The sequence below is a fragment of the Adelges cooleyi genome, unplaced genomic scaffold, assembly GCF_023614345.1.
Source record: "Adelges cooleyi isolate 19-005CV unplaced genomic scaffold, UGA_ACOO_1.1 ACOO_flye_CR_arks_rails_tigmint_CR_PRNA_651, whole genome shotgun sequence".
NCBI classification, from domain to species: Eukaryota; Metazoa; Arthropoda; class Insecta; order Hemiptera; family Adelgidae; genus Adelges; species Adelges cooleyi.
Genome location: NW_026096352.1, coordinates 6,790,009 through 6,813,102, shown reverse-complemented (window position 1 = coordinate 6,813,102; position 23,094 = coordinate 6,790,009). Strand labels below are relative to the sequence as shown.

General features: G+C 28.8%; 2 protein-coding genes across 2 annotated transcripts; both read left to right on the top strand.

The window, feature by feature from the left end:
* Positions 1 to 2,729: 2,729 nt before the first annotated feature.
* On the top strand, positions 2,730 to 4,833 carry LOC126844341 (zinc finger protein ZPR1). Its single transcript, XM_050582477.1, has 6 exons — positions 2,730 to 3,027; positions 3,098 to 3,508; positions 3,581 to 3,848; positions 3,920 to 4,080; positions 4,313 to 4,582; positions 4,653 to 4,833. Exons 1-6 carry the CDS (start codon positions 2,920 to 2,922, stop codon positions 4,770 to 4,772), a joined length of 1,338 nt encoding a protein of 445 aa, XP_050438434.1. The 5' UTR covers positions 2,730 to 2,919; the 3' UTR covers positions 4,773 to 4,833.
* Positions 4,834 to 9,927: 5,094 nt separating this feature from the next.
* LOC126844661 (solute carrier family 66 member 2) lies at positions 9,928 to 17,488 on the top strand. Its single transcript, XM_050583015.1, has 5 exons — positions 9,928 to 10,982; positions 12,877 to 13,135; positions 13,330 to 13,466; positions 13,525 to 13,741; positions 14,833 to 17,488. The coding sequence occupies exons 2-5, from the start codon at positions 12,930 to 12,932 to the stop codon at positions 15,014 to 15,016; spliced, it is 744 nt and encodes a 247-aa protein (XP_050438972.1). The 5' UTR covers positions 9,928 to 10,982; positions 12,877 to 12,929; the 3' UTR covers positions 15,017 to 17,488.
* The last annotated feature ends 5,606 nt before the right edge of the window (positions 17,489 to 23,094 follow it).

Genomic DNA, 23,094 nt, shown 5'->3' with positions numbered 1-23,094 from the left:
GATCCTACCCCTTTTTCAAATTAGTTTTTTTGATAGTAACTTTTAAAACTTAATGGTAACATATATATTTTAAACATTTTGACTAGTTGATAACCAGTTTTGAACCACTATTTTTAAAGTTATAAGAGTTTGGGCGGATTGTTAAGGCGGGAGGGGAAGTGCGTGCAGATAAATATAATACTACACTCCACCTTTTCTCCTGCCCTCAACTTAAAACAACAAAATTTAAAAATAGTTATCCAAAACTGCTTATTGACCAGTCAATACTTTTAATATAATTCGTTTGGAAGGGAGGTACATGCAGAGACGTATTTAGGGGAGGGCCAGGGGGGCTTGGGCCCTGGCGGTAAAATTTTAGAGGCGGTAAATTTTGAAGAGCATTTTGGTATAATACGGTAGGTCATTTGGGTGATAAAAAAAGTAATGATACTAATAAATGTATTATTGTGGTTTTTATTTGTCACGAAACATGCATTGAAAATACCAGGACATGTAAAAGTATATTGTAGTTTGAGCATTAAGATACACAGAATATGGCCGCCCAAAAATATTTCGTAGACATGTTTAAACGGTCGTGCCAACTGTCAGTAATAATAATCTTAGTTCGTAACGTTGATGTACTCGTAATCTATTATCTATGTTCGTAATCACAAAGAAACAAAAAAAGATTTGTAACTGTATGTAGAAATTGGGTTACGAATTTTTGTTTCTAGCCCTACATCTAACTGTTCTGCTGAGAGGTCTTTTTCAGTCTTAAAAATGGTCAAATCCTATTTGAGATCAAGTACTACCGACGAAAGGCTAAATTCTTTGGCTGTTTTAACTATAGAGTCAGATTTAACAAAGAAGTTAGATTATGATCATATCATTGATACGCTCGGCGTAAATTCTATTGCTTTTGCTCGCCTTTTAATGGCGTTTTTTATTGAAAAAGCTCGGCGTAAACATTTAAAATTTTAAATTTTTAATATTCTTATACATATGGGAAATTATATATATTAAGGGATTTTTTTTTAAATGTTGTCATTTAACCTATTACATTTAGGTTTTTTGTATAATTAATAATAAATATACCTAATATAATTATGTAATATGTACTTCAATAAATGTATTTTTGCATGCTTTTCTTTAGCTCGCTAACACGTACGTACGTACGTTTGTACGGTTTTTTTTCAAATCATGCAAAATTAATTTAACCCACTTCCCGATGTCGTATAGGGCTGAAACTTGGCACAGACACTCGTATTAGATGACAATACAATATTCTGTAATCATATTGGGACTCGGACATCCAGGTCGCCCTACACAGGGTCAAATGTGGGGGTCATTTCACTAAAATTTCATTTTTTTCCAAATCTTCCAAAATTAATTTAGTAATCTATTCAGCAATTATACTTTAAATAGGACTAAAAAGTAAAAAAATAAAATAAATAATTTAAAAAAAAATTTTTTTAAAAACATTTAGTGAACTAAAAAGTAAAAAATAATTTTATTACAAGAACAATTTACCAACCAATTGTAGCATATTTTATTTAAAGAGTCAATTACTTTGAAAACAACCGAAAATTAATTTTTGACTAAAAAGAAAAGCATGTGCCCTATTCAACAAAGTCCCTAATAAATTTATCAGATAATGTTTTATATTGTAAGTTTTTTTTGTAATTTAAATTTGGTTTAATATTAGTGTGTGATACATACATTTCTTAATACTTAACTCAATAAATTTGGACCTTTGTTGAATAAGGCCCACGCTTTTCTTTTTAGTCAAAAATTTATTTTCGATTGTTTTCAAAGTAATTGACATTTTAAATAAAATATGCTACAATTGATTGGTAAATTGATCTTGTAATAAAATTTTTTTTACTTTTTAGTTCACTTTTTACTATTTTTTTTTTTTTTAGAAAAGCATGTTTTTAAAAACGTTTTTTTTATGTATACCTAATATACCTTTCAGATTATGAGTTTAGCGAAGAATGCATTGGTTTCACTATCATGTGTTTTTTTTTTCAAATACACCTATTGATAAGAAATATAGGTTGGGAAGGGGGTGTTTATTTTTCTTACCTGGGGCGCAAAATTCCTAAATACGTCTCTGGGTACATGAAAATTTGACATTTGTGGAAATTGAGATCACATTAAATAAAAACACTATAAAAAAAAAGTCCAATTATTAAATAAACTCACTATACCTACTCAGTGAGATATTCAGTGGTCCATAATAAAAAAAATCATATGACAAATAATTCTATCAATTTAGTTTTTAAAATTTAGGTATCTAAAAAATGTAATATTGTATAGTTGAACAAATACAATTATACTTAGATTTTATAATGTTGATTGTTGAATTAACATTATATTAACTTAATAGTTTCCACTATCGTCATTAAATTTAATCATTAATATTTTAAAATCAGTACAGTCAAATGAGATGGATCATTACTAAATAGTATTCCTTAATAATATGTGATGCTGGCATAGACCTATAGGCTATAAAGAAATTTATAGATCTAAGGATGCTGGCCGCACAACCAACACAATTAATAATCTTGTATTGTATACGAAAATTGTCAATGTTGGCGTGACTGAGAGGCGGTTTTTTTGGGCGGTGATTTGTCGGGCGACGTTTTGTCCATTTTCGGCGGCGTTTTGTCGGGCGACGATTTGACCTGCTTCGTAATTTTGATAAGAACCTTTGCCGCCGTAAGCTGCTGCATTGGCCGTCGCATTACGCATACGGCGTAACCATTCTATCTATAATCGTAGGCACCGGGTGGTGATCTTTTATCACACTCGTGATTTCCTTCTCTTTTATTTTCTCATTCTTGATTCTAATTTCTACCCAGTACCTAAGAAGTAACGTATACGAAAATACAATTTACAACGATACACGTTGAATTTCGTTAACAAATTATTAATAAAATGACTGAAAGTGAAACTGGTAACTCTGAAAGTCCATTTCAGGACTTGGACGTTGACCGATTAGAAGTTAATGTAATTGAGAGCTTGTGTTTTGAGTGTGGAAAAAATGTAAGTACTTTCAAATTGATTTTTTGTTTGATCAGTTGTACCTTTATTTTTGTGTGTATTTTTTTTAAAGGGAATTACAAGATTGTTACTGACACGCATACCATTCTATAAGGAATTGGTAATATCTTCATTTGAGTGCCCTCACTGTGGCTATAAAAACAATCAACTGGACCCAGCTATTGAGATCAAACCTCAAGGTGTACGTTTAACTTTGAGCGTAGAGGAAAAAGCTGATTTGGATAGGTATGTGATTACCACAGACTATACATGTGTACGGGTGCCTCAACTAGAATTTGAAATCCCATCAATGTCACAAAAAGCACAAGTTACTACTGTTGAAGGTGTTATAGACAAGACAGTTGTAAATTTAAGCCATCAAAAAGATCAGCTGTTTGAAACAAATGCTGAATTTGCTTCAAAGATTGATGAAGTTATTAATGGTTTGAATAGTATTAAAAGTCTTAACAAACCTGTTATAATGGTAATGAGCTAATGGTTATTTGTTTAAGTATTTATATTTTCTTAATATAATTTATCAATTATAATTATTTAGAGTTTTGAAGATGCTACTGGTAACTTGTTTATTTCAAATCCAAATGCACCTCAAGCTGATCCTAGAATGCATTCGATCGCCTTTACTCGCAATAATGAACAAAACACAATGATTGGCTTAGCTGCAGAAAATACTCAAGATTCTATGATTAAACCATTGGGTAGTTTTAATGATGAGGCTGTCAATAATATTAACGATGAGGTTGTACAATTTAACGGCCCGTGCCCAAATTGTACGCAGATGTGTGATACAAATATGAAAGTAACAGGTACCTTTATTCATAGATTCAAAGATGTTTTATAAATTAAATTAACTTATGTTTCTATGTGAAAATTTAAGACATTCCATATTTTAAACAAGTTGTAATAATGGCAACAAATTGCGACCAATGTGGCTATAGAACTAATGAAGTAAAACCTGGTGGTGGTATAGAAGATCAAGGTGTTTTAATCAAGGTTAAAGTTACAGCCCCAGAAGATTTAAACCGGGATATTCTTAAGGTAATATTGCAAATAGTTTGGCCATCGAAAAGTAAGCCGCAATAGTCACTCAACTAGCGGCCGATTTTTCCTTATTGAGGGGTTCAAAACGAGTGAACGATCGCGGCATATTTTTTGCTGGCCGTACTATAATATTCCAATAGTTATATTGTTATTATCTCTTATTTCTTACTAATTATATTTATCTTAACATCTATATTATTTGTAATATTTTATTGGTTCTCTATTCCAGTCAGAAACTTGCGATCTTCTAATTCCAGATTTGGAGTTTGAAGCTGGTGCACTATCATTAAGTGGCCGCTTTACTACTATTGAAGGACTACTAACTTCTTTACAAGACCAATTGAGTAAGACGGCTTCTACTTTCTATAAAGGTGATAGTCAGACTGGGGAAGTAGCTTTAAACACAGAAGTTTTTTTAGACAAATTAGAAAAAATTAAAAAATGTGAAATGCCTGTAGACATATTACTCAGAGATCCAGCTGGAAATAGTTATGTTCAGGTTGGTCACTTTTAAACTTTAATTTTAATTGTTGAACATAAAGTAATTATTAAAAATAATTTTTTTTAAGAGTCTAACACCTCCGACTTTGGATCCAAAGCTGACTATCACAAAATTCGATAGAACTGAAGAGCAAAATGAAGAACTTGGATTAAATGATATGAAGGTAGATGGATATGGGGAAAAATAATTGTACTTATGTAATAACAATAATTATTGAAGAATAAAATATATAGATTATTATAAAAATATTTTGTTAGAACATAAAATTATCTAGACCCTAGACTTGCATAAAACAAATTTTATCCCTATTATTTCACTTTCAGTAATTGATGTTAAGTTTTTCAAATTAACAATAATGTTTGATTTAGTTATATTTACCTACATTGAATTGGGTATTTATGTTTGGAAAATGTTTCAGTGTGACGATAAAAATCGCATATAAGGCTGTAATATAGGGGATAGTTTTACATTTATTTATGTCTCCCAAAAAAGGAAATATGGAAATTATGTAATTGTGAGTGAAAACCGCGTTGTTATAAATATACTAGCGTATTTTTATATAACCATTTTATATATCACTGGACTTTTAATATTGTTGACTTTTAATTAACCTTTAATCATAATCTTAAATAAAAAGTATACAAATAATTATATAGTTTTATTAATATTTAAAAAGATAATTTATTTATTTTATTGTTAATATAAATCTGAGGAAAATGTTGATAATTATAAGTAAACATAAAATAATTAATGATAAGGATGTGATTAAATCTATACAGGGTGTCAATGTTCCATGAGGGTTAATTTAGTATCTATTTAGAAAATGTAGATTTTTAAATTTATTACTCATTTTACTACATAATATATTAAGCATTATAACTTTAAAAAGTTATTAGAGTTAAAATTTTAAATCGGGAAGAAGGGTGGGGTTTAGTAGATTTTTATTTGTGCATATTAATAAACCGTACTTCACTACCCATAGGCGCAACTAGATCTATATTTTAGGGAGTGCTAAAATTATGTATATATAATCATTAGATGTAAAATAAAATATTTGTAAACAAAGATGTCACTTTATTAAAATTGTATGCATACAAATCAAGGATTAGGGTTTGAATTTGGGGGGGGGGGGTGCTAATTTTGGGTCTGGGATTGCTAAAGCCTTAGCACCCCTTAGTGAAGCCTTTACCACTACTCGTCCTAAAGTTTAAACTTAAAACGTAATTAGCTATCCAAAACTGGTTATCGACCAGTCACCATTTTTTAGTACGTTATTCTTAATTTAAAAAGTTAGTTAAATATGTATGTTACCTACCATTTAAATTTCAAAAGTTGATAGTGCTCTGGAAAAAAGGTAAACATTTAGAAATTTTCTATTATTTTAAAATAACATAAATAAAAATGTCAAAAATAAATACTATAAAATTGTTATTACGAATGTTCTATGTTAAATCGATCTCCTGTGTTGTAATTAAAAATATAATTAAAGTATTTTTATGGTAAAACACGATTATTTAGAATTTTTGGAATTTTTTTATATACCTGAAAAACAATAATAACTACATCTTATTAAAATTCCGACGTTATTTAAACGTAAAACTTTAAATCGATTTCAGCACGGGTCGATATTGTGGTACAGCTATGAAATTCAGCATACCAAACCGAAAAATTATGTGAAATAAAAAAATTTGTTACTAAGTTTAAAATAACGGACACCTTATTATAATATAATACTGTGACGCTCGAAGAGTGATTCTGGTGATAGTGATTGCTAGTTGCTACGTCAGACACTGGTTGAGTTCAATCTACAGTCTACTGTTCATTATTATCAATACGGGTCCTTACTCACAAGAACTTAATATAGCCATGAGAAAACATACTTTTAATGCTCCCAATAAAATGTGTCCCGCATTTCTATATGAGCTCAAACCGCTAACAATAATATAATTTATACTTGTATATCAGTGTATAATATACAATATTTAATTATAATGACTATAACAATAATGATTGATTGGTCAGGCTGAGTTTTTGTGTCATTGGTCGTCTGACGTTTTATTATTGTTTAGTAGTAGTGTTTTTCCAACATTTCTCAAAAGTAGAATTTTTGTAGGTCAAATGGTGGGGGTTACAATTAATAAAAGCTGAGCTAGGAAATGGAAAAATCAAGCTTTGGGCGGTGGTTTTGTTAAATAATGGTTTTTCATGTCTGGCGCTCTCTACCGTCCGTGACCCGGTCGCCTACTCGCCAACTTTATTATGCTGCTACTTAAAGAGGGCGTCGCACCGGTGATTTCAGTGGTTAAAACATGTTTACGCCAACTGAAAATAACTCGCTTAATTTTGGTTTTAGAGTAAAAGCATTTATTATAAAAATTAAAAGAGAAAAATATTCCGGAGGGCAAGACGGTACGTTTTTTTTAAAAAATTTATTTTTTTGAGAAGTTACAGTCATTTAAAAATGTTAAAATAGTCGTTATTTAAAAACTATGTATTGAATTGTATACTTGGAATAATGAAAAAAACGCACCGTCTTGCCCTCCGGAATATTGTTCTCTTTTAATTTTATAATGGGTGTTTTTACTCTAAAACCAAAATTGAGCGAGTTATTTTCAGTCTGCTTCAACATGTAGATGAAAAAAAACATATGTAGATATAAACGGAGGGCTTTACATTAGAAAAAAATAAATAACACGTCGAATAATATAAAATAAAATCATTATACAAACAGTGCTTGAATTGGGAGGGGGGCTGAGTACCCAACAATTTTTTACAAGTGGTGGTTTTTTTAGGAGTAACAAAAAATTGCGGGTACGTTCTTTTTCCTAATGTAAAAACGTCCCACTACTTTTATTTTTCTAATTTCAGCACTGTGTATAAATCACATATTGTTGTAAAAATTTCAAGGTAGGGTGAAGGAAGGTATTATCGTGGCATAAGTAATGTCGTGATATAGTTTGTTGATCGTATCGCGTAATTCCCTATTAGAAAATTGTCTTGAAAATCACACTGATTGTTAAAATAACTGTGTTTTAACAATACCTTTCTTCACCCTATACGTATTTTATTGTCATACAAAAAAGATATTTAAAATTAAGGTAAGCATAAGAAAAATGTTCGCTCTCCTCGAATTTTGACATCTTTCATTTTATTAATAGTTTCCCACGAACAAATGAATGATTCGTTCAGTCTTCGTTATATACTGAAATTTAAAAACTACGTTTGATTATATAAATTCGTGCTCAACGATTCTGAATGAGTTGTGCTAGGACTCAATAGTATTAAAATTGGTTTTATGACTAAATACATTTGACCATCCTATTGCGTCTCTTTAAATAAACATTTTTTAAAATTTTAATATTTAACGTTTAAAGTCGAGAATTATGATAGTCAGATTTTGCTGGACTTTTAAATTTTTAACTTTTTGAGTTAGAAAACTCAATTTGATAATTAGTGACCTCAGATCGTGTTATAGACGAAGCATATTATGGAGAGAGCTTATTAGGGACGATCCAAATTGCAAAAGACCTCTACTTCGATTTAAGAGCACCCGACAAAAAAAATGATATCATCTCAATAAAGATCTTTTATTATTATTTTATTTTTTTTGCTTTGGTGAGGGGAGTTCGGGGCTCAAATGTTGCTCGCACCTTACATATTATTGTGCCTCAACATTTTTACGGTGACAGAGTGATGAGCATCAAATATTATCTTTACTAATCACTATCATTCTTTGACGGCTGACCAAGGCGCGTCTATGCGTCTACGTGCGTCTTGTCCGAACCTAGATACTTCTATTAGGGAGGGTTTTCAAATTTAGTTTTCAGCTTTATAAAATTTGTATTTTCTTATTATACTTAGAGGTACAGACGTACGGTTTTGAAAACTCATGTACCCGGGTATTTATTTAAATAGGCGTAGCGCGAAACCAATGATCTAAGGGTTATTATTCCTCTATACATTTTCTTATAATAGACCCATAGGGTTGTGCCCCCTTCCCATACTACACATGTGATAACAACCAAAATACATCCGTTTGTACTCCGGATATATAGATATGGGGTATTCTGAGTCAAACCACGCAATCGTCGGCCTGACTTCCAATTTTTCCGAAAATTTGATTTTCCAACTTCTTTTGGTCTATCATGAGACCTTTGTTTGTTTGACATTTTTAACACTAATTGTGACTCATCAAATAGAGGGTTTTAATATTATTTTTCAAGAAACATAGATTTCCTAAGGTAGGTGATGATCATAGACGGAATTAGGGTAAAAAATTTAAGGGGCTAAAGCCCTCGTAACAATTTTTTTATTCACAATTTTATTTTTCGTACCATTAATATGATATAATTTTCTAGTTATTTATTTTAGTTTGGAATCAAGAATTAAATCTCTGCGTGAATTTTGTGAGGACTATGCATATTTTCGGGGGGCTTAGCCCTTAATTGCGCTTCTGTAGGTGATTTTGAAAAAACTATGTTTAAAAATACAATATATACCTAGTATATATTTAAAGAGAGGCCTTGTTTAATTCGTTTTTCTATAGCAGAAGGTCACGAGCATGTTGTATGACAAAAAATATTTGAATTTGCTAAAAGTGAGTCATTAACATCGCAAAAAAGTACAATAATTATGTTTGACTTTAACTGTAAACATTCGATTCAATAACTGCTGATATTTTTTACAACGTGAAATGAATGGCTGAAAAATAAAATAACACGTGTAATTTGTAAAACACATAGCTGTACATATATTACGATATTTATGTCGCTGTAGAACGTCGTGAAATGATTATACATGTGTTCAAATAAACTAAATTACAAAATTATAATATAGTGTTGTATGGAAAACAGTAAAAGACAGCATTATGTTGGCACTGTCTATACATAAATCATTTTTTACTCGCATATTTACCTACGTTGAAGTACGCAATACCAATTATTAATTATTATTATACTTATGCTTTGTTATTTTTCACGCGCGTTAAAAAATGTGTACATTAATGCTGCGACCTTGTGGATTTTATGTATGCTATTAATTAGTAATTATTAATTATATTATGTTATTAAAAGGTTTATACTCATAAACTCGTTGACGTCCTGCAATAGACGATCGATACTTAAAATATTATTATTATTATTATTATTACCTAGGTATTTATAATTATTTTCAACACGCGGTGGTTTAGGTACCACCTACTTTAAGTGCAATATCCAAAGGGTCACACCCAAAAAGGCCGACGAAAAGGTCACGGCGTAACCCCCTCCCTTGTATGTATATACACAATAATAGAATCGAGTAGATTTATTATTATTACTATATTGTGCAAGTGTACTATAATACTTTATCCTGTGTCGTCTTGTAAGTTGTATGTGCATTGAGTGTCTGTGTAAAGTTATACGCCAATATCTAAGTTGTAGGTATTGAATTCCGAGTTTAACCTTTGGTCACCTCGAATACTACTATAGTCAAATCAATTTGTATTACTTATCGACGTAATCCGGAGACGGGCCTGAACGATAAATAAATCAAATAATTTATATTATTAATTAATGTTATCGTTATAAACTGGGTGAACGTTTTAACTTTTAGGAGAAAAACGTGATATCGGTTTTTGCACGTTCTCACAATCAGCATCTGTTATCACATTGTGTAATTTAATACAATTCATTTTTACCAAATATAATCGTATTATTGATTTTTGACTTAATCAAAATTATTATTATAATACACAGTACACTATATTATATAGGTATAGAACGTTAATGGAGTTTTCATAGGAATTAGACGTGTAGTATTGACGCATGGACATTGTTTACTCGGCGACCGACGTGGCGTGTCCCTACAAAGTACAATCGGTTTTTACTTTTTCCTCCCTGTGAATTGTTCATTTGCCGCAGCCGCCACCGTCGCGATAACGTCGGTTTCGGGAACACTTCATTCTTCCCTTGATTTTGGCTAAAGGGTTATCCGTTGTTTAATGTTCAGTGTTTCTTTTTCACATAAACTATTTTCTGGCGTTCGATTTCTCATAATTAACAACAACAACATTATATCTGAACGGTCCCGCCTAGTCTTCGGTGCGTTTAATTAACAGTGAATTACAGTACACTGGTAAAACTATAACATTGGAGATTTCACTTTGAGTTAAGTCCATCAAACGACGACCATCTATCAAATCCCGCAAATGTACTGCTATCCAAACACCAGAATACCAGTTGAAACTGTTTGCAACATCTACTGACCCGGGTCTGCCAAACTCCATTGATAGACAGTCGGTGATCCGACTATCCGAGGACTCGACATACTAGTCAAAAATTCACTGTCCGATCCTCATATAAAACCAGCCATGTTATATCGACAAAATCTAACTACGGTATGGAGATTTGAGTGATAGGTAAGATTTATAATTATTATCAAAAGAATACCTACTGTTTACTAAATATGCAATATTGACTGTCTAGCGTAGTGTTTGAGTAGCTAACATAAAATCATTTTAATATAATATCATCATCCTGTAGCTTAACAAGCCTTGAAGGACTATCATGAGATGATTTCTAGATGAATTTGTTATCTGGGATGGGTTGTCAGTTCGCCACTAGAAAATCTATAAAAACTTGATAAAAAATAATCAAATATTAATAAAGAGATTTTTATAGTCACATTTCAGCTTTATGTATGTTTTTTTTTAAATTGTAGACATTTGTATTAGTTTTTAGGCTAGAATTTTTTTAATAAATAATTAAAACTGTCCATGTTAATCAAAAGCAAAAAAAAATGTAGTTTGATAGAGTACTATGTATAGGTAGGGGTGGTCCGATACTCAATATCTGCTGTTATTATTGTTATCAGTTTTTTTAAAAACTGATATTTGAACCTATACTAAAAAAAAGAAAACATATACATATTAAAAAAATGCATTCAAAAATTCACATGGGTGGTATATTTTACAAGGTTTGTTAATTGTTAAAATAATTTAATTTATTTTTAAATTGTATTTGCCTCAAAAGGATACATATATATTTTGAACCTATATGGTTAATTTGTTTAAAGGAATATTGATTGTTTAAAGTTTAAACTGAAAATTAATTTTGGAATTATTAAAGACTAACAAGACGTAATTAGAAAATTGTATACTTATCATTAAATATTTAGTTATATAACTACATTATCATTATTGTATTTGCAAAAAAGATTCCATACTATGTTAATGCTAGTATCATTGAGTTTAAACTAATAAATAAAGTTCAAAATTATAAATAATAATCAATGGTAGGTTATACGTAATATCAGTTTTAGCAGGAATATTGTGTATCGGTGAAAAGTGGTAACGGCCCATCCCTAATAATATGGCTAAAAGAAAAGAGGTAGGCGCTTTTATTCCTCTAGATCCACGCCTCCATAAAGATTATTCAATTTATATTTAAAGAAAAAAAACAGGGGTTTTAATCTAGAAAAAATGTTAAGCAACTTATAGTTATATGAAATATCATATAACTATTAAATAGTAATTAAATAAATATTTAAACCCTAAACTATAAAAATAATACACTTTGTGAATACGTATTGTTGCTGAAAACAATGTTGTCATCTTCAGCACTTACAACAGACTGAGTTGTTAAGTCTTTTAATTTAAAAAAAAAAAAAAAACTTCATTTAAATTTACAAATTATGACTACTTTATCATTTATAAACTGTAGTAGCTACTAAGTAACCAGTCACACTGTACTCAGCTATTGCAATAATAACCATACCGCATCCGTGTTCTTAGATTGAGAAAACATAATGAAAAATAATTTATACAATAGTTGTCAGAAGTCCTTGAGCCCCCTTGAGAGTTATACAACTATTATATTTGTGTTTCCTAGATAATGATAACATTCATATTTGTTGTGATATATATGTTTACAATGAATACTTTGTATACTTGTCCCAAATAAGAAAGGCAATGATTTGTGCATCTCGACAGGACTCAAGCACTGCTAGACCCGTCAAACCCTTTCTACGCACTGGTGTATTAAAAAAGTAGATACAAGTACTTAATTTAAACTTTAAAAATATTAATATAATATTCTTTATACTACTTTTAATTAAATAATGTTGGTACATTTTTTTTTAATAATTGTTCTCATTTAGTAGGCTTTATCACTTTTAAAAATACTTTATCCAAAATAAAAGCAATTTTATAATAACTATATCACTTTAACTTAGTATAATATAGGACTTAATTAAATATATATTTATTTATTAAATAAAAAATAATTTTTATGACTATTACTTTTTTTTTTTAGTATGGAAATCCTCGGACCAAATTTCAAACCGAAGTTTATTTCAGTTTGTCAACATGGAACCAGTTGTTGTAGAAGAAGTGAGAGACATCACAATGCGAAAAGTAACACGTTGGTTTTGTTCAACGATCATGGTGTTTGGTGGTGTTGTTCCATACATACCACAATATAGAGAAATTTACATTAAACAGGACGCTGAGGGTTTCTCTATGTATGTTTGCTTGGCACTTTTAGTTGCCAATACTTTGCGAATACTTTTTTGGTAATTTTCAGTAATTTTAATAATAACATACATGGCTGTTCTCGCCAATTTAACTTAAAAATGTATTACAGTTCAGTATAACAACACTACAACTAACCTTGAACTTTACTTAAATGTTAAACAAACTAGCAAAAACAGCCATAGGATATCTTAGTATCTGTAGAAAGGTAGCTATATAATTTTTATATTATTAGGTTTGGTAAACGCTATGAACTTCCATTACTGTTTCAAAGTATAGTAATGAATATTATGATGTTATTTATGATCCACTTGTGTGTAAAAGTACGCAATAAAACACAATTAATCAGAGGTCCGGAAAGATATTTTACAGGTAAAAACTATTTAATGACAGACTATCAAAAAAAAAATGACACTTTTTTTTCTTCTAGATTTTGATTGGCACTATTTTTGGCAGTGGACTGACTTTCAGTCATACATAGATTTTTTAATTGCAATGAGTATTTGCCTGTGTATCATAACATTCATATTTTTACACAATGTCATATTTATTGAAATAATTGGATTTCTTGCTCTTTTAACCGAAGCGATGTTGGGCGTTCCGCAATTAGTAAAAAATTTAAGAAACCGATCAACAGAAGGAATGAGGTAAGGTACTTTTAAATAATTTTAAAAAGCCAGTACAATGGGGTCGGGGTATATTTAGGGATGGGAAGGTCACAGGTAAATTACATAATAATGTTTCAGTGTAGACTTGTAGATGATGTAAGTACTTCTTCTTCCACTAAAGGCAGATATTGCAGATATCTATTGAGTGTGTTGATTCACTCACACATAGCAACCTATAAATTTACAACAGTCAAAGGGAAATTTGCCCCTTTTTTATGGGTTTTTCCTTTATAAATAAAATTAAACTACGGATTTTTAATAAAACTATATTTGTAATCTATTGCACTCTAGATCTACCTTCAGCCGTCTAATTTTCAGACCCTAAGTCCTAAAACTTTGCTCCGAATAGAGAAAAACTTTCCACCCTTTCTAGGGTTTATGATACTTTTTGGTTTGTCAGTGTTTATCGATCATACTTTATTTTAAGAATGTTCCATACAAACTTGAAACTATTTTTAATTTTAATAATATCTGTACCCCAGAGCTAAAGTGTAATATTCACAAAATTAAATATTTTAAGAAAGATAAAAATAAAATTATTTATTAATAATTATAAATTAATAACTATTATTTATCTATTTAATTAATTAAAGTTCTATAGATAATTTAAATTGATTAACTTAGATAGACTCATCTAAGAGTCCAAATGTCTTATAAGGTAAATCAGTGACTAGAGCGCAAAACTTTAATTATATAGATGAACCAAAAAATCAGAAAATTGTAATTTTTTGCTTAATACACTTTTGCTCTGAGGTACGGATTTTTGGGATTTTTTTGATTTTGAATGGGAGAATCAATTTTTTCATGATTAATTTCTAATATTACATAACATATATAAATTGAATTATAACATTTTTTTTTATTTGGTATCAATATTTATTTAAAAATAAAAATTGATTGATTCTCATAAACCAACCTGCCTAAATTTAGAACTTTTTGGATTTTATTAGTGGACATTTATTTTAAATGTTAATTTTATAAATTGGTCGAATTGCTTTTTTTAAGCATTTCCTTCTAAAATAATTTGTTGAATTAGTTGATGGTAAAAATATAACTATTTTATTTATTAGTGTTACGATGGTATTACTTTGGACTACTGGTGATGCATTCAAAACTTGTTACTTTGTCAGCCGCAAGGCACCATTACAATTCTGGATGTGTGGCACACTGCAGGTTTTCATCGATCTGACTATCCTTGGGCAAGTAGTTTGGTATCGTAACGAACCACCTTATAAAATTCCTCGAATAGACTGATGTGCGTGTATAACTGAATAAAATAATAAACTTATGTTACTATCATCGTATTTTAGATCTTTTAACATCAAAATTAGACTCTGATTTTAGATTGTTTATATTATTTATTTTAGTGAGTTTTTTTGTTTTCTTTTCTAGAGGGTTTTAAGCATTCAGTGTTCTTTTTATTACTTATTTGAATTAATTAATTAAATTAAATACTATAAACTTTATTTTCTCTTCTAGACTGTTATCATTAAAAAAAAAAAGCATAGCATAATATATGTTTAGTAGTTATTATTTCTAAACAATTTATTGTTTATCTTGTAAAAAAAAAAAATATGTTTGTAAGAGGGATATACCTTACTGTGCCTATTACATTTGCTTTAAATCTTTTATTTTCTTAAAGAAACAATTATTCTATTATTTATTTATTTTTAAAATAACATTTAAAAAAAAAAAGCACGTGTTACCTAGAAACTAGACCAATATTTTTTATCCTGTATTATGTATTAATTAAAATGCATATTTATGTCTCTAACTTTTATAGTTACTGGTTCTAAAATTAATTGTACATGATAATATGTTAATTAATTATTTAATTTTTGTTACTTATTGAATTCCTATGTGGTATTTTCTCACTGCAGTTGAAATTTAATTCTCACGCTTTTTTATTCTGTATACAAAATTATATTTGTTTGTTTTAGTTAAATATATAATATGTCTTTGACTTTTAAAAAATTATAAAGGTTGCAGTATCTTCCCTTTGTCCTTGAATCTATAGTAAATGTTCTAATATTTAATAACTGACTTCCAAAATTGGTTAGTCTTTCTCATATTTTGAAAAATATGTATGCTTATACCTATTTGCCTTGTTTTCACTTTTATCAATTCTATTTTTTTATCTAAAACGTTATTTTCCTTTTTAAATTTGCCAAAATTAAAAATCGCACAAAATCTATGAGTAATTATTATGCCAAAACTATACTTATTTTGATTTATATATTTTATTAAAGAGTAGATGTTAAACATTTATTTATTTTTATAAATTATATTTATATATTTTTTTTTTACACAAACATAAATAAGAATAGACTTAATTAACATTTTAAAATGTATTAGTATATATTATGTACTATTATATAGTAGGAATCTCTTAAGATTATAAAAACTTATAAGTTGGCAATTTTTACGACCATATATTTTAACCTGACATCCTTCACTATTTTTTATTTTAATGTAAATGATTACTAGATAATATTTCTGTCATCAAATTATTGTTTTGTAAAGTCAATAGTTATAAACATTTAAATGCCTGTTTGAGTATATATTGTAAACACAATAAATACTTATTGGCTATTATTTAGACAAACACTGTGTTAAAAGAAAAATGGTCATATCCTTAATATTTATTATAGAAAATACCTATATGTCAAACATTTGTGATAGATTTCGAGTCATTATTTAATGTATTTAAAATTGTGAGTGTTTTGTTTAAAACACATTATTTTATTTAAATAGAATTAATATAAAATGTGTTTTTGTTCACCTTTAGCCTTAAAAGTAGATATCTAATATGATACACGAGTGATTTTATTATTATGTGCTCAGTCTGTCAAAATATAGCATATTTATTATTTATGTCATTTTTGTTAAAAAGACATTAGATCTTGAAAGTTATTTTACATACAGCTTTCTGTATTTTACATTTTATTATTATTATTGTTATTGCTTTGCTAAATGTTTAAATAATTTTGTTTTTTGTTTATTATTTTGTTTTATTCGTCATATTGGCTGTGTCATTTAATTATTAGTATCTAACAGATGGCGTCTCTGTCCATTTATTAAATTTACTCTCATGCTACCTAAATTCAATTATCTTAACTATTAAATTGTGTTACTACCATTGATCATATAATATAACTACCATGCCATCATATGATTTTCTATGTACAAGTCGTCTTCCTGCATTACTTTCCACATTACTTTTATTATTATTGAATTTTTAACTGCAGACACTCAAATATATTTGTAATTAATTTATAACTGAGTCTAATATTTGTTCTTTTTCATTGCATCAATGCTTTAAGCGTAACAGTGTATTAATTAATTAGCAAAACCATTATTATAATGATAACTAAATAAGTTACTCCACGATTTTATTAGTTTTAACATGATATTGTGTTTTAATAATTTGAAGTTGAGGCATATACTTTATAAAAGCCACAAACATTTATTAAATTACTAGCTAATTTAAGTTTGTTTCACTTATAAGTTTTTACATAGTTGGATACTGCACACATTTTTGTTGTTATGTGAACTCTATACTTAAGTTAGCTTTGTTATTGTGATGTGAGAACTAGTAATACACACACCTTTGTGGTATTCATTCTACATTTGCTTAATAGAAAACATATCTTTTGTAATCTGAACGCGTTCTAGATATTAAATTTATATAAGTTATATAAATAAAATTAGGTTTGTTAAAGGTAACTCAATTGTTATAAGTTTGATATGTTATTAATCGTTGCCAGATAGATTGGCATGGTGGACGGTGGTGGCCTTAATCAGTATATAGGTGTATTCCAAACTAAAACAATGTTGTCACAAAAAATCTTTTGTGTTAAAGAGCCTAACTCTTTGTCAGATGATTCTAGGCATGTACCTATATAACAATATTATTGTTTTGCTGATCAATGTGGTACAAGTAACATCATACACCAAAAACCACTGCTATTGTGTTATTGCGCCCCGCTGTGTCAATCTACCTGGTAACCACTGTAAAAATGTATTTTAGTTTTTATTTTAAAAGAGAGAAAAATATTTTAAAACACTTACGCACTTTATTATTTTTCAGTTGCTCAAACTTATTTTACCAATATTTCTTGAGAGGTTTTTTTGTGGAAAATACATTTTATATGCAAAATAGTATTATAACTCAACATAGATAAAAAAGATAATATGCAATAAATACGTTTATGAGTAGGTTATGGTGTTTAATAGTTGCATTTTTAAAATCAATATAAACGCACCATTTTATTACTGCCTTTCATTTTGACACAATAATAAATGTTTATAATAATACCAAATTGGTTTTTCAACATTTTTTCTAATAAATCTGTTTTTTTTTAACAATATTAAAATATTATTTCTGCAAAATTTGAAGTATAATATCTAATTTTAGTAGTATACATGAAGTATTACCATGATTTTATATTAATCACAAAATGTTTAAAGAACTTACAGCTAACTATTATCATTATGATTGTGTTGCTCATTATAGTTATAATTGACTGTTAGTAGATATAATTTATTGTATTATTTTAATTTACTTGTAATGATATAATACTTGTTTCTATTCTTTAGAACATATCCTGGGTTGATATTAATTTTAAATTAGCCATATATAATTTTGCCAACTAGGCAAAATTATGTATGAATACTGAAAACATTATTGATGTCAGTGTGCTTTACATGCATTGATACATATATATTTTTCCAATTTTTTAATGCGTTTCTTTTTTAGTATTACATTAATACATTTGGTCTTATATAAACAGCTGCTTCAGATAGTGATGTGATCTCAAATTTAGTTAATTTGTTTTTAAATAAAAATTGTAGGTAAATTTCAAATACTATAACTATTATTATTGTTTTTTTTTTTTCATACTTTTACAGTAATAATTGTAGCTGTAATTTTATTCCAATAAAGTTATGAATTTTACACCGCTTAAACTGTTTGTGTATTATTACTATTCAATAATTCAATAGATAATATAAACGTCATGATAGATTATCTGAGCTGATATATTTTTAAAAGATCTAATATCAACGTAGCTGTATTACCTTATACTTAATTAAGAAATGTAACTTAAATTTCAATTAAAAATGTTGAAAAAAAACGATATGAACTAATAGAAATAAAAACATATGCGCTATCGTGGTCACGATGTAGAAAAGATAAGGTGATGCCACTCCAACCAAATCAGTGGGTCAAGAAATTACGGCATTTTGGTAGTATAATTTTGTCACGTAGATAGCGCCACCATTCGCCCGGAGGCCGACTTTTTCATGGAGCTAATAGGGTTTTTTACATATTATTATACGTTACTGTCATTTTTATTGCTAATTATAAATATATTACATGTAATTTTATTTTATTACAGGACTATAGATTATATATTATTTAAAAAACCACAATATTCGTATATTCCACAAAAGACGTTTATAGTCGAACGATGACTATCCTTTTATAACAATATATATGAAATTATTCTATACGATATATAATATAATAACACGTATTATGTACAAGAAAAAATTGTCCTCAACCCCTCCCTTCCCCCTCTATATCGAATTTTAAGCACTCGAGAAGTTTTTTCAAATTGAGGTTATAGTTGTTGAAGGTTTAAGAATAATTTGTTATAAAAAATAACGAAAATTTCTTTAAAAAAATGTAGTTTCTTATAAAACCATATGTGAAACTAGACATTTTTACAAGATAAAGCTTATTCTATGGTAACTATAGGGACTTATAAAGTAGGGTATATTAAAACAGGGATCGGAGAGTTATTTAGGAAAAATTTATAATTATGCCTCTGACTTAATAAACGGAGCCTTATCCATTTGAGTGAACACACTTTAGCACGCTTTTACATAACCAGTGGCGTACATTAAATCTTGCTCTGGGAGTGGAGGGGGGGGTGTAAAAAAATAATATTACATAACCGGATATGGTTAATTATTATCAATTAAGTTGGAATATTATTTTCGAAAAAGAACTCGATAGTACGATTTCAAGAAATAACGAAATTTCTGGACTTATAGTTCCGAAGATATTTTAATTCTTACTTAGGTAGCCGCAATTCCTCTTAACACTTAATAATTCAAACATAATTGTTAAATTATTATTTATTTACTTCAAGTTCTAAATTACTTCAGAGAGTAACATTGTAACAATTATATAATGAACGCTTATAATATATTACTTAAAACACAATTTTTTTTTTAGTTTTGGGGGTTTGAACCCGAACCCCCCTGTTAGTACATCACTGTACATAACAATAAATACATTTTTTCCGATTATTTTAATTTATCCCCGAAAAATAAGCATCGCTTGTGTAAGGTGGATATTAATTACTTTAATAAACCCCAATTAAGTGTCTTCGAAAGCCCGACTACCGTGTAATTCAAGCCCAACCATACGTGCAATGCCTAGGGACGAAGTAGAGACATATTCTCTACATTGTGTTCCAAGAGATGATATTTGCATCACAAATAATTGTTTATATTTTGTGTCTACATAATAAACCGCGGCATATAAAATTATAAAATGTTCTCATTAAATTGTTCTTAATTTTTACAAATAACATTCATTGACTAATGTAGATCTTTTGGATTTATTGGCAATATTTGCTCTACTCTAGTTTTATTCTATTACTCTGAACTAGAAATTATGACCATGTATACTAATGACTAATTAGTATTGGAATACTACTTCATATTAGTAGAGTAGCTAAAATAATAAAATAAATAACTTTGCTGGACAAAGACTAGATCAGAATGAATTTAATTTAATTAATTATGAAACCTATATTCCAGTGCTAATATTTACTTTAATGCCGTTAAAAAACACAGTTTTTGCAATTAAAAAGTTAACAAAATAATTACTTATTATTAAATAAGACAATAAAAATAATAAATACTCCAAATAAAGAATAGTTTACATAAAAATAATAAAATAAAACGTTTATCGACCATAAGCTGCATAGAAAATATCGGTCTCCGGGCGAATGGTAGCGCCGCCTCTACAGCGAAGCTGAACTACCAAAATGCCTGAAGCATTCGTCCTCAGATTTTTACTGATAAGAAGTTGAGTGGTGTCACCTTATCTTCTCTACATCGTGGTTACACCTAATAAAATTATAAATTAAAAAAAAAGCGGCTCTGAAAATCAAGGGGTTCCAAAAATGTTTAAGACCTGTCCTTGTATCATTCTGTTGAGTGGCGAAAATTAAACGTCAACTATCTGAACGGTCGAATAGAGTTGACAGTTGTGGTGAATCGTGTGCGAATATTCGTTAATTGTAAATAGGTACCATTAAATAATCCTTTGCAAATAATCAAATTCTCCACTTTGTTTTAAGTTTTAATATAACTTGTCAACTTGAATTATGCCAAGCAGGCGTCCGAACTAGGCCTTCGGGCCTACTCCCGGACATTAATGTCATATGCAAAAAAAAACCTGAATTATTATATAATTAAATTTCAGCTAGCCATATTAACACTAAGTAAATTCTATTATAATTAGAAATTATTGGTATTTCAATCGACGCCATATAAAAACTATGATTGGAGCTTGATACGACCATCTTGATTGTGTCTGTTAGATCTGTTGTTCCTACATTATTTATACCCAAATAATGTTTCTATTTTTTTTAATTACTTAACAGATAACTTAAGCTTAAGCGTAGTTTTACATTTAAATATTTTCTATTATTATGCAAAACTCTATTAGTAGATAAGTTAAAACCAGGGGTTCGGAATTCGTTCCTATTTGACTCATTTCTCTTTTATGTTCCGGAACAAATACCCGGAACTCGTTCCTCAAGATATTCGTTCCGGAACAAATAAAATGTAATTGTTCCATGTCATTATTAATAATTTATTAATGGAACAAAATGTATTGGTTCTACATATTATGTTGTTTCGTTCGAGTTTATTGAAGGTGCACATTTTGGCATTTACATGTCTTAGCTCTGGCACATAAGCGAAAAAAACGTTCTTTACAAAAGTGTTACAAAAAGGGGGTAGGAGATAGGGGGTAAGATATAGGGGTCAGGGTGGGAATAGGGATGGGAGGTGGGAATTAGCTCTGGCACATAACCGAAAAAAGCGTTCTTTAAAAAAACCTTCACAAACCCGTTACAGGGGGTAGGAGATAGTGGGTGAGAGATAGGGAGTGAGTGATAGGGGATGGGAGATAGCGGGTAGGGGATAGGGAAAGATATAGGAGATAAGAGATTTGTTGTACGTTCAAATTAGAACTAAATAATAAATTCAAAACAGTTTAAGGGCCCAATTTCTCTATGAATTGTTTTAAGCCAGATAATAAACACTACAATTTTAGCCAGAAACTTGATGTTTTAATATATTAGCGCTTGTTACTGCTTCTTAATATACTATATCATTATTTATAATCTAATTTATAATATTATTTATCATCTCGGTACTTCAACGAGACATGTAAATGCTCTTTCGTGGTTGCAGACTCGGCTGAAAAACTTTTTTAATGTTACTTTAGCCTTTGTGTGTGGTATTTTAGAAACAATAGACACATTTATTTAAGTTGAATGTTAATTAATTTAAGTTAAATTTATTTTTTCATATTGTTTTTATACAATGTGATCTCAAATTTTCTCCTTCAACTAAGTTTTTTTGATAGCAAATTTTAAAACTTAAACGGTAACGTATATATTTTATTAACTTTTTAAATTGAGAATAATATACTAAACATTTTGACTGGTCGATGACCAGATTACAATATTTTTTTTAAAAGTTATAAGAGTTTTAAAGTTAGGATGGGAGGGTAAGTGCGGTTGGAAAATGTGCGCAGATAAAAATAATCTTACACTCCACCTTTCCTCCTGTCCTAAGCTTAAACTTCATCACAAGTTGGGAGGGGTAAAAACAAAAAAATTGTGAAAAATTGAGATCACATTGTATAACAACAATATGAAAAAAAATATTTGAATTTCTTATTAAACCCTATGAGATATTGAGTGGTTCATGATAAAAGAATCACTCTGTACATGTCATGTAAAAAAATTACACTGGAAATTAGCCATATATTATAGCCCGTATGTATCTAAAAAAATATTAAATTAATATAAATTAAGCGTTTTTTAACTTAACAAGTTTAAGGACTGATGGTTTTGATGGATTAGTTGCATACATTTTTCTTAGTATGTATAAATGTATTATAATAACTCTGTTAACTTTCACCATGTATATACTATATATATATATATTTATTTACACTGAAAATAAAATGAATTGTTTCATCAAATGCATTAACTATAATCTTTTGGTAAATTAAT